Source organism: Crinia signifera, chromosome 5 (assembly GCF_055691185.1).
Source record: "Crinia signifera chromosome 5, ASM5569118v1, whole genome shotgun sequence".
Classification (NCBI taxonomy): Eukaryota; Metazoa; Chordata; class Amphibia; order Anura; family Myobatrachidae; genus Crinia; species Crinia signifera.
In genome coordinates, this window is record NC_139221.1 from 316,522,129 (window position 1) to 316,536,666 (window position 14,538).

At 45.6% G+C, this 14,538-nt stretch overlaps 1 protein-coding gene across 1 annotated transcript; it reads left to right on the top strand.

Annotated features, from left to right (window-relative positions):
• The first annotated feature begins 620 nt into the window (after positions 1-620).
• Positions 621-8,107, top strand: LOC146005566 (elongation factor 1-alpha). The gene is made up of 7 exons (XM_083144849.1): positions 621-921; positions 3,693-3,872; positions 3,948-4,244; positions 5,112-5,262; positions 5,825-6,081; positions 6,791-7,025; positions 7,878-8,107. Exons 1-7 carry the CDS (start codon positions 775-777, stop codon positions 7,958-7,960), a joined length of 1,350 nt encoding a protein of 449 aa, XP_083000975.1. The 5' UTR covers positions 621-774; the 3' UTR covers positions 7,961-8,107.
• The last annotated feature ends 6,431 nt before the right edge of the window (positions 8,108-14,538 follow it).

Here is a 14,538-nt window from a genome sequence, read left to right on the forward strand (position 1 = left end):
TCGATTGCTGAATCAGATTTTTAGACATGTTTAAAAATCTGGTTTTATTGGAGTTTCATTTTTGTATGTGTGTGCATTCTTACTGTACTGTCCCTTTAAACAGAGACACTCATGGATTACACTGGTTCTAGGGCCTTGTGAAATTCTGGCTTGAAGTTAGCCAGCCACAGAACCTGTGTACAGTAATTCATGAGTGCCCCAGTCTAAAGGGACAGTATAGTATACCTATGTTTTGTGCATGTAAGGACACCAAACTTGAGACGCAGACCTTCAGTGGTTGACCCAATGACCCGTGCCCATTTAATTGGGATTCTTATTTCTCTCCATGTTCCAATTAGTGTCTTCCGCTTAAAAATATAATAAATACGAACCATACAGTTTAAACACTGGCATCACCCTAACAGTAGCCAAAGTCCTGAGGGAATAACTATGTACTTATTTTTGGATAAAGTTTTAAATTTCACCCCACTAAAGAGTTTTAAATTCTGAGTTGGATGCGATGGGTTAACAAGAGCCTTTTTGGCTTGATTATTGTAACCAGGAGTGCACACAAGGATTTAGCTGGTATTAATCCAGCCTATTACCATAGCCTGATACTATAAAGTCTAGCTGGCCTGTATGGTATTTGCCAAGCAAAGAAAGAGCGAGGAGAGGAGAACAGTGGTGGTCTGTGTGCTTGGACTGGTAGAAGAGGAGAGCGGTGGTTTGTGAGGTTATTGTTCGAGTGGAGGAGAAGCTGTGGTTTGTGAGGCTGTATTGGGAGAGGTGGACAACATGACTGAGAAAGGAAAGGCTCATCTAAACATTGTTATTATTGGACATGTGGACTCTGGTAAATCCACCACCACTGGTCACCTTATCTACAAGTGTGGTGGCTATGACACCAGGTCTTTGGAGAAGCTGGAGGCAGCAGCTGGTCAGGTAAGTGGTCTGAAGTCCTCCTTTCAGTGGGTAGTTGCATAGAAGGGTGCATTAGATCACTAAGGGGTTGATGTACTAACTGATCAGCTCCTGTCATTTTTAAAACCGTCTAACATGTGCTGATTAGTGTGTTCTTGGCTTAGTACAGTGGTTCCCAACCCTGGTCTTCAAGTGCTCCCAACAGTACATTTTCCGGGTCACCGGCAGGTGCGCAGATTATTCAGGCACATTTTAAAAGATCCACAGGTGGAGATAATTATTTCACTTGTGATTCTATGTAGAGACCTGGAAACCATATTGGGGGTACTTGAGGACCAGGGTTGGGAACTACTTGCTTAGTACATAGACTCCCTTACTTGGCTACATGTGGTCAAGTAAGTCCATCGAAGAGGTGTCTCAAACCTTTAAGAGAAACTCGCGGTTTCCTATAGCAACAATTTGGCTGAACACCTTGATAACTGACTGGTTACTATGGGAGATTTCACCTTCTGCCTCAGTTAGCTGCATCTCACCCTGTTTAATAGCCCACTGATAAGTATTCTGCAGCGCTCCGCTTCTACATAAAACTATATGCTCCTAGTATGTTGCAGGGTCTTTGCAAATGCAGGCATGTCCAACCTGCGGCCCTCCAGCTGTTGTGGAACTACACATCCCAGCATGCCTTGCCATAGTTTTAGCATTCCTGAAAAGCAAAACTCTGGCAAGACATGACTGAGGCTGTACTTTTATAACAGCTGGGGGCTGTAGTTTGGACATGACTGGCCTAATGTGACTCAGTGGGTCCTATACAGTGCATAACTTGTGGCTTTTCTGTAACGGTTTCCCAAGCTCCACTATTAGTCTAGGTTTTAAGGATAGCTAAATATGAACACAGGTGACTTAACTTGATTTAACCATCTGGGCTTAAGTTTAGATATATTTGAAACTTGCACTGTAATGGTGGCATCAGACTCTGGGGGCTATTCTAGTCCATTCTTTCTGACAAAATCCTTCTTAGATGGACAAAACCATGTGCACTGCGGGTGGGGCAGATGTAACTTGTGCAGAGAGAATTAGATTTGGGTGGGGTTTTTCTTCAAAGTGAGATCTATATTGAAGTGTAAAATCATGCAGTCAGTATTTACCCTGCACAGAAACAAAATAACTCACCCAAATCTAATTCTCTCTGCACATGTTACATCTGCCCCCCTGCAGTGCACATGGTTTTGTCCATCTAAGAAGGATTTTGTCAGAAAGAATGAACTAGAATAAACCCCTCTGTGTGGTAACTGTTCCTCAGTCTGTATCCTGGTTTAGTGACAGTAGCCCTGTATGTATAAAGGAGTTGATGATTGCACCATGTATTTGTGATAACCAGTTGGTGGCTTTGACTTCCTGTAGCTCCACCTGGAATGTCTTCAGGGGACACTCACTCCAGTATTCAGAGTAGTTAATGTCATACGTCCCAACATGACCCTCTTCAGGAGGGACAGAATACTCTATTGTAGACTCCTGTGACTTATGATTGCCTCACCTGTATTGAGCAGGCCAATTGATAAGAAAGGTTTCAATACAGGTGAGGAAATCATAAATTAAAAGGAAGACCAGAAGCAAAGCGCTTTGTCCCTCCTGGAACGGGTCATGTTGGGAGTCATATCATAAATGTTCAGCCACCAATGTGTGTTGCTGCATTCTGACACTTGGGGGCTTTCTGACTCTCCAAACGGATTCCGATTCTGCATCCTCGCTCCTGAGCACTTACTGAAAGGAGGTCTTGGGGGCAGGTGCACCAAGCTTCAGAAAGGGATAGTTGACACTGATAAACAGCCAGCCAATCGGCTCTGAACTGCCACGTTACAGGCTGGTTTTGAAATTTAACAGATAGGAGCTGATTGGCTGGTACTTTATCTCTCTCCACATCACTTTTTGAAGCTTTGTGCATCTGGCCCTTTTGAGTGCCAACATCTGTGGTCAAAATATCTGATTGGCCAGTGATAGAAGACACTTCACCGAGCTTAATCTGCCCCTGAATTTGTTATATACTTACATGTTGCCTTTATTTATATTGCACAGACCTATATCCCTTCTGCAGGGCATTGAGTAGTGTGGGTTAAGGGGCCCAGACCAAGCCCTCTTAGTACCCCTTCCACACCGCACCTCGGAAATTGCCAGGCTGCTGACATGGACCCAGGTCGAGGTGCAGTGTGAAATCACCAAAGCTTCGAACTCTGCTCTAACAACACTGCAATTTCACCTTGGTTATAAGTAGGGTTAAATATGGGTGACCCGGGTTTTTAATGTGAAAGATCTCTGGTCCAACCCAGCATAGCAATGTGAAAGGGGGGCTTATTGGTTGAGCAAACCAATGTGGCTGCTGGCCATACCCCTGAACATTGGCATCTAACATTGCAGTCTCATGGTGGGCCTTCTATGCCAGTGGCCCTCAAGGAACAGTCCCAGTATTCTGGCAGGACATGCTGGTGACTGCAGTTCTACAGAAATAGGAGTTGCATAGCTTCTATTGGTCCATCCAGTAGGTGGACCACTAACACAGCTCACTCCTGGCCTCAGTGGTCTGGTTGCTGGGTGTTGTGGGAGGTTATAAATCAGTCTAGTCAAATATGTCCTGTATATGCCACAAAGGAAATGGAGATGGATAATTAGGTGCAACTGATACAGGAGACATTAATGTAACTAACGACCACCTACTAAGACCAGTGGTGTAACTGTCTAGTAAAGGACAGCAATTGGTAATCCCTTCGTCCTATAAGTGACATTACAATCTATCCTAGATTGGGAAGAGCTCCTTCAAATATGCCTGGATTCTGGACAAGCTGAAGGCAGAGAGGGAGCGTGGAATCACCATTGATGTATCTCTCTGGAAATTCCAAACCAACAGATACACAATAACCATCATCGATGCTCCTGGGCACCGGGACTTCATTAAAAACATGATCACTGGCACTTCTCAGGTAGGTATCTGTGATGGCTTTGCATGAAGCACCTCTTGGCCAGCCCAGCCAGTCACTAATCCACTCTCATTTCAGGCTGATGTGGCTCTCTTGGTGGTCTCTGCTGCCACAGGTGAGTTTGAGGCTGGTGTGTCCAGGAATGGTCAGACCAGGGAACATGCACTTCTGGCCTACACCATGGGTGTGAAGCAACTCATTGTGTGCGTGAACAAGATGGACATGACTGACCCGCCGTACAGCCAGAAGAGGTTTGAGGAAGTGGTGAAGAATGTCACCATGTACCTGAAGAAGATTGGGTATAACCCCAATACCATCCCATTTGTCCCAGTGTCTGGGTGGACTGGAGAAAACATCACGTCACCGAGTCAGAAGGTAATTTCTTGCCACAATGCTCACTTGTGGTCCTATTTTCTTTAGGTTTGAAGTCTCCTAGCATTCTTTCAGTATGGCTATCTGGTCTAAGAGTGTAGCCAAATGTATACATGCAAATGATCAGCCCATAAAACTTCTGGTTGTAAATGTAATAAAGCTTCTAAAACTAAGTGGTATGGTTGCCCATAGCAACCCATCAGATCTCTCTAGGATGTGGTAAATGATACCTAGAACCTGGCTGCTATGGGCAACCTTAAAGCTTTGGTAAATCTACCCCCTTAGACCAGTGGTTCCCAACCCTAGTCCTCAAGTACCCCCAACAATGCACGTTTTCCAGGTCACCCAGCAGGTGCACTCATTATTCAGACACATTTTAAAAAAATTCACAGCTGGAGCTAATTACTTCACTTGAGATTCTGTGGTGAGACATGGAAAATGGACTTGAGATTCTGTGGTGAGACATGGAAAATGGACTGTTAAGGAGTCCTGAGGACCAAGGTGGAGAACCACTGCCTTAGACCTTCTCATGTGTAATGTACTCCTTGACTAATTGCCCGACTAAGCTGATTTATACCAGGGAATGGCGATTTATACCAGGGAATGGCGATTCCTTACCTACTAGCGCTTACATTGTGATTATACAGTGCCTATTATGTGGTTTTGATACATTGTAATCCCTGTAATGGGTAACTTTGATGGTGACCTAGCTATCAGAGGGTCTACTTGACAGCTTTGGGCTATAGTTGAACCACTTGGACCATAAACACTTGGTATTGTGTGGGGTATAGCTATGAACTGAAGCATCTTTAAGTTGAGTTATTCTTTCATGTTTGATCACTAAAATTCATGCTCTATGATCTCCTTCAGATGAGCTGGTTTAGGGGATGGAAGGTGAAACGAAAAGATGGCTTTGCTAAAGGCCAGTCGCTGCTGGAGGTGATCGATTCCCTCATTCCTCCAGTGCGTCCATCCAATAAGCCCCTTCGGTTACCCCTTCAAGATGTGTACAAGATAGGTGGTAAGATTCCTTTCCTCTTGTCTAGCGCATGAATATAGTTAAGTCTCTGGAAACTGTCTTATGATGGGCACTTTGGAAATAAAATAAAGTCTATTTGGGGTGCCAGGTGTCTGCCAATGGGTAATCTGCAGCCCAAACTGTACTACAATTGGTGTCTGGTGACTCGAGCAACTCTGCTCTAACATCTCTAAAGTCCCATCTGGAAGGGTTGGGTATAATTGTGTGGAAGGTCCAACTGTATTGTTCATGTGACCTGAAACTGCTGTATCCATTCCTTACTATAGTCCTGCATTATATACACAGTCCTGAGCTGTTGGCCCATTATGGGACATGACCTCCTGCTAGAACCCAGTGACTTTTGTGGAAGCTAAACTGTTTCCGATATTCTACTTGGGCTGCCAAGTTCACCAATCGCTTATGGAAGTCTCTCACCTTGTGTTAAGGACCCTAGAGCTTGTCTTGTACCTTCGACTTAGTGTATTATGTAGTCACAATCCATACAGGATTCCAAAAATCGTGCTGATCTACTCCTTATGCTCATGTACTCTGTTTCTTGCACAAGGAATTGGTACGGTTCCAGTGGGCAAGATTGAGACCGGTATCCTAAAGCCAGGGATGACCATTTCTTTTGCGCCATCAAACTTCACTGCGGAAGTGAAGTCTATTGAGATGCACCATGAGCCCCTGCAGACGGCGTTCCCTGGATATAACATTGGGTTTAATGTAAAGAACATCGCTGTCAAGAATCTGAAGCGTGGAAATGTTGCTGGTAACTCGAAGAGTGATCCACCCACAGAGGCCATTAGCTTCACAGCCCAGGTAAGTGGTTTTTTTTTTCCCTACCAATCCTTGTAATGTCTATGAATGGTTTGGGCTAAAATACATGACTAATGCTACCCATATACTTGTTACATCGAATCCGATCACATATTGAAGAGCATCTTATGGAGCAAAACTTCCCCCTTTCAGCACACAATGTCTCGTGCCATCTTGCGATGGCACATCAGGTGCTGGAAGAGGGCAGTGGAGTAGCGCTAGGTGGGTCAGCATGGTGGCAGAATTGAAGGGGGGGGGGGGGGGGGGGGGACAGGCAGCCAGCCCTCTGGCTGAGCTCTTTGCCAATGAGGGCTGCCCAGTGTGAAACCATTCTGCTAGTGCTCCTTCAGTGTTAAACTACCCAGACGGACACTGCCAGCAGTCCCTTCGCGCCCGCCCCCCCTCGTATTGCATTTGACTGATAGCATGTGGTTAAAAACGACATGCGATCGGTCCTGCAATTCAGTAGATATTGTGTGCAGCGCATACTATCGACATTCAACGGCGGGCCCACACATTGCATTGAATGGCCCATTTGAAAATGTATACAATCATTCGCTTTCAGCCAGATGTGGTCAACATTGAGTAATTGCATGCAATATCTCACGAGTGTATGGGCAGCATAAGCCTGAGTTACGTTGTAATGAGCAGGGTTTGGTAGTATGAAGTCTATAAACAAGACTGTCTGCAATAATTGCCTTCTCTCTCAAAGATGATCATTCTGAACCACCCTGGCTTCATCAAAGCTGGCTACTCTCCGGTCATAGACTGCCATACCGCTCACGTTACCTGCCAGTTCTCAGAACTTCAGGAGAAGATTGATCGTCGGTCTGGCAAAAAATTAGAGGACAACCCAGCTCTGCTGAAATCCGGAGATGCTGCAATTGTGAAGCTGAAGCCCATTAAGCCTTTCTGTTTGGAAAGGTTTTTTGACTACCCGCCTCTTGGTAATTATCATTCTTTATTCATTGATTACAGTAAACTAGAGGTTCATAAGGTACGGGCAGCCATGCTTGAGCACAGGTAACCTGCTTGGCACCTCAGGTTGCGTTGACCATCTGCTCAGCCATGGTTCTCAAATACTGGACTGTTGGGGTGCCTTGAACGGTTTGCTCTAACCTTGTGGGAATAGTGTTTCATGGGAGAAAGGTTAAAGGTGGCCATACACACGGAGATTTATCTTCAGATCCGGCTGGTTGGAACAAAAAACATGGTTATGGATGAGAGCAAATGACAGTTGGCCATTGGCTTGGAAATGCTGGAAAACTGACTCACTCATCCATAACCATGTTTTTGTTCCAGCCAGATCTGAAGATAAATCTTATGAGTGTATGGGCACCTTAAGGGTTCGAAGTCTGGTTTTGGAAGAAGGTGAGGGAGTTCCTGAAAGCTGAGACTCGAGTCATCGTCTCTCCACCACTAAAATTCTAATTGGGTGATGCCTCCACTCCTATGCTCTTTAGTAAAAAATACTTACATTTGCAAGTAGTTATGAAACCAAGCAAGATATTCTTTTGTATGGAGGCCACTTCTCCTCCTTCAAAAGCATTTACAAAGGAAATGCTGGTGGACCTGCAATTAGTCCTAAGATCCTGACCAGTATTTGGAGCTGGTGGGTTGGCCACTACACTCGCCATACAGAGTTGGCCCATACGTCTTTGTATAAAGGTCTGATTATGACCTGGTGGAGTTTTTCCAGTTACTGTGATGGAACAAGTCCTCTAAGGGTAGACCATAATCTGGGACTTGTCATGGTGTAGGACACTGGTCATGCTAACCTCAACATGTCGTGTTTGCAGGGCGCTTCGCTGCTCGGGACTTGAAGCAGACCGTTGCTGTTGGAGTCGTGAAATCTGTGGAAAGAAAATCTCGGCTTGGCTGAATGACTTGTCCAGATGCCATCTGTGTGACCAAGAACCCAAGAGTTTGGTTCTTGTTAATGTTATATATAATTGTGAGTGGATCAGCGGAACAGTGAAGTGTAACTGTTACCCTGTGGTGGTTTTCTGTAATAAAACATGAATCCCTACTTGGTGTCTCCCTAAATGGTGTATATCTGGGCTTATAAGTTGGTCTATGGGAAAGCTACACTAGGGGGTGACCTAGTTGGTATGTTGACCATTTCAGAGACTTCTCAGGGAAAGAAGGGCAGGGGCGTAACTAGTCGTGTGGGGGCCCCATGTACCATCTAAAGGAAAAATAACTCGCAGAAAACATAGGCCAGACAAGGAAGTTGGGCACCCCTTCAGCTGTGGGCCCCATATCTGCTGCACCTATGGTAATTACACCCTTGGACAGAGGTGTAAAAGGAGTGATTAAGGCCACACCAACTTGAGGTAAAACCTGGGAACAGGGCTTGGCAGCATCTAAAGTACAGAAGGGAGACCCCAGGGTGTAATACCTAAACAATATTAACTGTACTAGCTTTGTGGGTGTAATATTGGACCTAAAACTGGATGTAACTGGGTATTGACAGCTCCTGGTGTGTGTGTACAGGTTAGCAGATTGCCAGTACACACAGCAGGAAAAGCATGTAATGATTACCTCAGGATATCCTGCACAAATGCAGAAATAGAGTTAAAGGCAAATGCAATGTGTAATGCTGGTGATGGCAGACAGGTGGCCCTCTGCTCTCACCCCATCACTGTTACACAGGCACAGATCCGGCTAACAGGTAGTCTCGACTTGCAACTTTGGAAACCAGGAGGCACATTACACTAGTGGCTGTTCTAGTAGGCACACAGTGTGGGATTAAATTTTTTTTTTTTTTTTTATTGTTATGGTATGCATTGCAAATACATTCGATTTGGCTAGATAGTACATATCTGTGCTATGTCTTGCTTGACAAGACTATTTTTCTATTCGATTTACACTACCGGAGTGCATTGGGATTGAATGTAGAAAAACAATTTGCCCATAAGACTTTTCTATTTGCTTTTCCTTCTATAACCAAAATTGAATAGAAAAATAGTGCACACCTCACCAGGTGGCTGGCGGCTACACCGATGGCAAGCTAGAGTGTAAGCTGTGGGGTTAGTTGCCTATCAGGTACTGTAGGAGAGGCAATTGGTTTGCAGAAGGTCCAAGGAGGCTGCAGCAGCCACTTATATCCCTGAATGATGTAGAGATGGCAGATATATATATATATATATATATATAATTTTTTTTTTATTTGGCACCTTCTAGAAGATAATGGATAGTATCTGATTGGTTGGCCATAGCAACAGCCCATGTGCATTAAAACTTTAAAACTTAGTAATGCTTTCACACTGCAGCCTGACACTGTAACCCTCCTTGGCATATGTGCGATCAGAATGCTTATCAGGCGGAATTAGAGGGTGGTAACCAGATCTCATATCAGGTAAGGGGGGAGATGTATCAAACTGAAAATGCAGTAAAACCCCAATCTTACCCCATTTTCCAATGTATCAGAACTGATACTGCATTGAAGGGTTTCTTTTCGCCAGCCTCCGATGCAAAGCCGCGGCCTCGACGACCCCCCCCCCCCCCCCCCCTCTGAGATTCAGCCAATCCAGCGTGCGGTGAGTTTTCAAACCCATCAGCGCTGCCGCCTGGCTGCCAGCATGCATCACTGCAGGGACCCCGCTGCCAGATCACACAGCGCCGCAGGTACCCCCCCCCCCCTCGGGCTCTCCGGTGCCTTGCACCAGCCCTGGGCAAGTATGAAGTGTAGTTACAGCCTACGATGCAGCCATTTTGCTGGCCAGTAGCAGGCACTGCTCCCTTGGTGGATTATACATGTTGCGTGGGGCTGGCTTTTAGGCAGATTATTATTAACTTATATAGCTACAGCACACATGGGGAACACAGGAATAAACCAGTAGAGATGTAAGAAGGCCCTGCTCGTAAGTTTACCATCCATAGGGGGAGGGGTCTGGGGTGGTGTAGGTGACTTGCCCACCTTTCCAGGCAAGTCACACATGTTTCGGGAGTGACCAAGCTGTTTGGGGAGGGTAGGCAGATATGCTTTTGCAGGAGTGTGTGATTAAGGGCTGCATTTATCAAGCAATATTTGTGGTTAAATCCCCGAAAAACTCAGTTTTCGGGGGGTTCACCGCAAATATTTAGTATCCCCCAAATGTATTAAAGGGGGATCCTCCCTGCAGCGCCGCCGGCCGCATCCCTCATAGATCTCTATGGGGGATGCGAAGCTGCCCGATGTATTAACATCGGGCAGCCCTGAATTGCACTCCTGGGCTATCGCCATTATAATGTGGTGATAGCCCATTGTAGCCTAGAGGGGTCGGCGGGGGTCAGCGCATAACCGCGCATTCGCTGAGCTTCCAGGTTAGGGCTTCGCAGGGACGGGCTCCTATCGGAGCCCTGTCCCTGCGCCCTTAATATTGATACATTGCCCCGATATGATCGCAATATTAATATTCCGACCAGTTTGCATTGTAAATGCGATCATGATAAATGGGCCCCTTAGTATTTGATGTCCACAGTTATCAGGGAAAATAGTCTCAAGGAAAGATCATGTCAGTGCAGAGCACCCTCTGGTGGCCAACCTTGCACATTTCATCTACAGTACTTTTGGGAAGTGAAAATGAACCAATCAGGAGTCACTCGGTGGCCAATAGCGGTATTCGGGAGGAGGAGCCGCAGGATGTAAGTTGCCTACCCGCCTGCAGGAGACTCCCTAACATAGCAGCAATCTCCCTCATGCCACCTAGCCCACATTACACTGTTACATCATAGTTACCTCCCCTCCTGCATTCTTCAGGAGTCTCCCTGACATAGCAGCAATCTCCCTCATTAGTCTAGCAATCTCCCTCATGTCACCTAGCCCACATTACACTGTTACATCATAGTTACCTATCCTCCTGTATACTGCAGGAGACTCCCTGACATAGCAGCAATCTCCCTATCTCCCTCATGTCAGCTAGCCCACATTACATTGTAACATTTTTGTGGAAAAAATGGAATGAGCGATAGATCAATTCACATTGAATCATCAGCATCACTTCCCAGCACTTTACCAAGTATAGTCGCTCTTACTAACTGCTTTGGGGCTCATCTACTTTTGGATATAAGTAATTTTGGGGCAGATGTATCATAGCAGCGCTTATCGCGCCGCTATGATACTAACCGGCTTCGCCTCAATAGCGAGGCGAAGCAGGAAGGGACATCGACAAGATGTATTAACATCTTGTCTGCCGAAGCGGGGGAGCGTTAACTCCCCCCTCCGGCGATGTCCCTTTCTGGAGATAGCGCATCGGTTAATACTGATGCGCTATCTCCTGTCCCCCAGCCGGCCGCACTGGGCATGCGCGGGATCTCGCTGTTCACGCGAGATCCCCAGCGCAGCCCACAGCTGACAGCAGGGACAGCGCTGTCCCTGCTGTTTAGATAGGGCTTCGCCAGCCTGATGCTGGCGAAGCCAAAGCAGGCTTCGTGCGGAACGGTCAGCGATGCTGACCGTTCATACATTCGGCCTGCTATCATTTTGATAGCAGCGCCGATATGGACAGGGGCGCATAGCGCCCCTGTCCATTACCGCATCTCACCTGCTTCATACATGGGGGAGAAGCGGTATCAGTGCACATAACGTGCGCTAATACCCCTTCTCCCCCATACCGACCGTTCATACATCTGCCCCTTTAAGAGATTCCTCTCAGATGTAGCAGTACACACCCACGCTTCTAGGTGCCACGTTCACAATCTCTCTTCACAATCTCTCAATATATGGAGCTAGACACGCCCTTTGGGTGGAGCATGACACGCCCCCTCAATGGGGCACTGTGCAAAATTCTACTACCAACTATCACCTTCCTGAAACTGGTTTTCAAAAGTAGGTAAGTAAGATCCTGAGGCTTCTCCACAGTTTGTACTGGTGTCGGGTCACTAGGTTTTTTTGTTTTGCCAAGACCGTGGGATGCCTACTTTGAACGAAGAGGACGCGATCTACGCCAGAGGACCCTGGTAACTATGGATTCCTTCCACATTGGTTTTCTTCAGGGCCAGAGGATGGAGGAACACCTACCTATGTGTCAAGGTAGGTAAGTATCAGTATGGATGGGCTCAGTGTGTAATAAAGTTGTACCGTTAATGCTGTGTGTGTATTTTTGCTGGAGTGGGACTAAAAGTCCCTGCATGCGGTAGAGGCTTGCTGGGACTCATAGTTCCACAGCAACACACAATAGTTGTATCTATTTTGTACACATCTAAACAACCTGGTGGCCACCCACCAGGGACAGCCCCAGGATCACCATGGTCAGGTGAATTTTGGAGTGGGAGACCCCTTCATTGGGGGGGGGGGGGGGGGCACTTCCCCAGGACCCCTGCCCAGGAGGTTAATGCTTTGGTCAGTGGTCTTGTATAAAAAGTCTCTCCCCCGGCTGTGGCTTTACCCTGCTGGCTGGGCCTGGTGCTGTTTCACAAAATACGGGGGGACCCCTACTCATTTTGTCCCCTGTATTTTGGGAAACAGGACCGGACCTTGGGCCTGGTCCTGGTTTTAAAAAAATACAGGGAACCCCTATTTAATTTGTGCTCTGATTTTTTAAAACCAGGACCGGCTCTTTGAGCCTGGGGCTGGTTATGCCCGTTGGGAGGGGGGAACGACGAGAAGCAGGAATGGGAGAGGTATTAGGTAAAATCTCTCTACATGGCAATGTGTATAATGGGCTTCATTTGGCATTATATGTAGAAGTAGCTCTTCTTTGGCGTAACATGTATAAGAAGCTCTTTTGTGGCAAAACATATATACTGTAAGTGTCTCTACTGTTGTGTAAAGTGTAAGGGGCACTACTGTGTGGTGTATTGTGAATAACAGACATTACTGTGCAGTGTAATGTGAATAACGGTTACTGCTGTGAGGTGTAATGTGAATAAGGTGTGCTACTGTTTGGTGTAATTTCTATAAGGGGTACTATAGAGAGGTGTAATATGTATAAGGGGCACTACTGCATGGCCTAAAACATATAAGGGGTACTACTTTGTGGTGTAATGTGAATTACAGACATTAATGGGAATAAGCGGTAATACAGTCTGTTTTAATGTGTATATGGGCACTACTGTGTAGAATACCATGTATAAAGTCCTCCATACACTATGCGACTTCTCCGAGGGTCGAAGTCGCAGGCGATTCTCCTTAAATCACACGGGAGCATCCCGGTGGCAAGGTCACATACTATATATATCGTATTCTGACCTTTTGCATATGATATATCCTATGTGATCCCATTCCCCACTGCCGGATGCTGTTTGAGCTGCAGGTCGCATGTGCAGCAGGTCTGATCTCTGGCTCCAATCCCATGCGCACGAGACTGCACATCGCATCAGATCGCTTGTCAATCACATGTGATTTGGCCGCTTTTCACCCGCCAGCTTTAGAGGTACTACTGTGTGATGTTATGTGAGTAATGGGAACTACTACATGGTGTAATGTGACTAAAAGACACCACTGTGCAGTGTAATGTGAATAAGGAATGCTACTCTGTGGTGTAACGTGTATAAGCGCTCTACTGTGTAGCATAACATGTATATGGGTTACTACTGTGCAGTGTAATGTGAATAAGGAATGCTACTCTGTGGTGTAATGTGTATAAGCTCGCTACTGTGTAGCATAACATGTATATGGGTTACTACTGTGCAGTGTAATGTGAATAAGGAATGCTACTCTGTGGTGTAATGTGTATAAGTGCGCTACTGTGTAACATAACATGTATATGGGTTACTACTGTGCAGTGTAATGTGAATAAGGAATGCTACTCTGTGGTGTAATGTGTATAGTCGCGTTACTGTGTAACATAACATGTATATGGGTTACTACTGTGCAGTGTAATATGAATAAGGAATGCTACTCTGTGGTGTAATGTGTATAAGTGCGCTACTGTGTAGTATAACATGTATATGGGTTACTACTGTGCAGTGTAATGTGAATAAGGAATGCTACTCTGTGGTGTAATGTGTATAAGTGCGCTACTGTGTAACATAACATGTATATGGGTTTCTACTGTGCAGTGTAATGTGAATAAGAAATTCTACTCTGTGGTGTAATGTGTATAAGTGCGCTACTGTGTAGTATAACATGTAAATGAGTTACTACTGTGCAGTGTAATGTGAATACGGAATGCTACTCTGTGGTGTAATGTGTATAAGTGCGCTACTGTGTAACATAACATGTATATGGGTTACTACTGTGCATTGTAATATGAATAAGGAATGCTACTCTGTGGTGTAATGTGTATAAGTGCGCTACTGTGTAACATAACATGTATATGGGTTACTACTGTGCAGTGTAATGTGAATAAGGAATGCTACTCTGTGGTGTAATGTGTATAGTCGCGTTACTGTGTAACATAACATGTATATGGGTTACTACTGCGCAGTGTAATGTGAATAAGGAATGCTACTCTGTGGTGTAATGTGTATAAGCTTGCTACTGTGTAGCATAACATGTATATGGGTTACTACTGTGCAGTGTAATGTGAATAA

Coding starts and splice junctions, on each gene's coding strand:
- LOC146005566 (XM_083144849.1), top strand. CDS start 775: ATGACTGAGAAAGGAAAGGCTCATCTAAACATTGTTATTATTGGACAT. Junction 922..3,692: donor TGGAGGCAGCAGCTGGTCAG/GTAAGTGGTCTG, acceptor AATCTATCCTAG/ATTGGGAAGAGCTCCTTCAA. Junction 5,263..5,824: donor AGATGTGTACAAGATAGGTG/GTAAGATTCCTT, acceptor TTCTTGCACAAG/GAATTGGTACGGTTCCAGTG.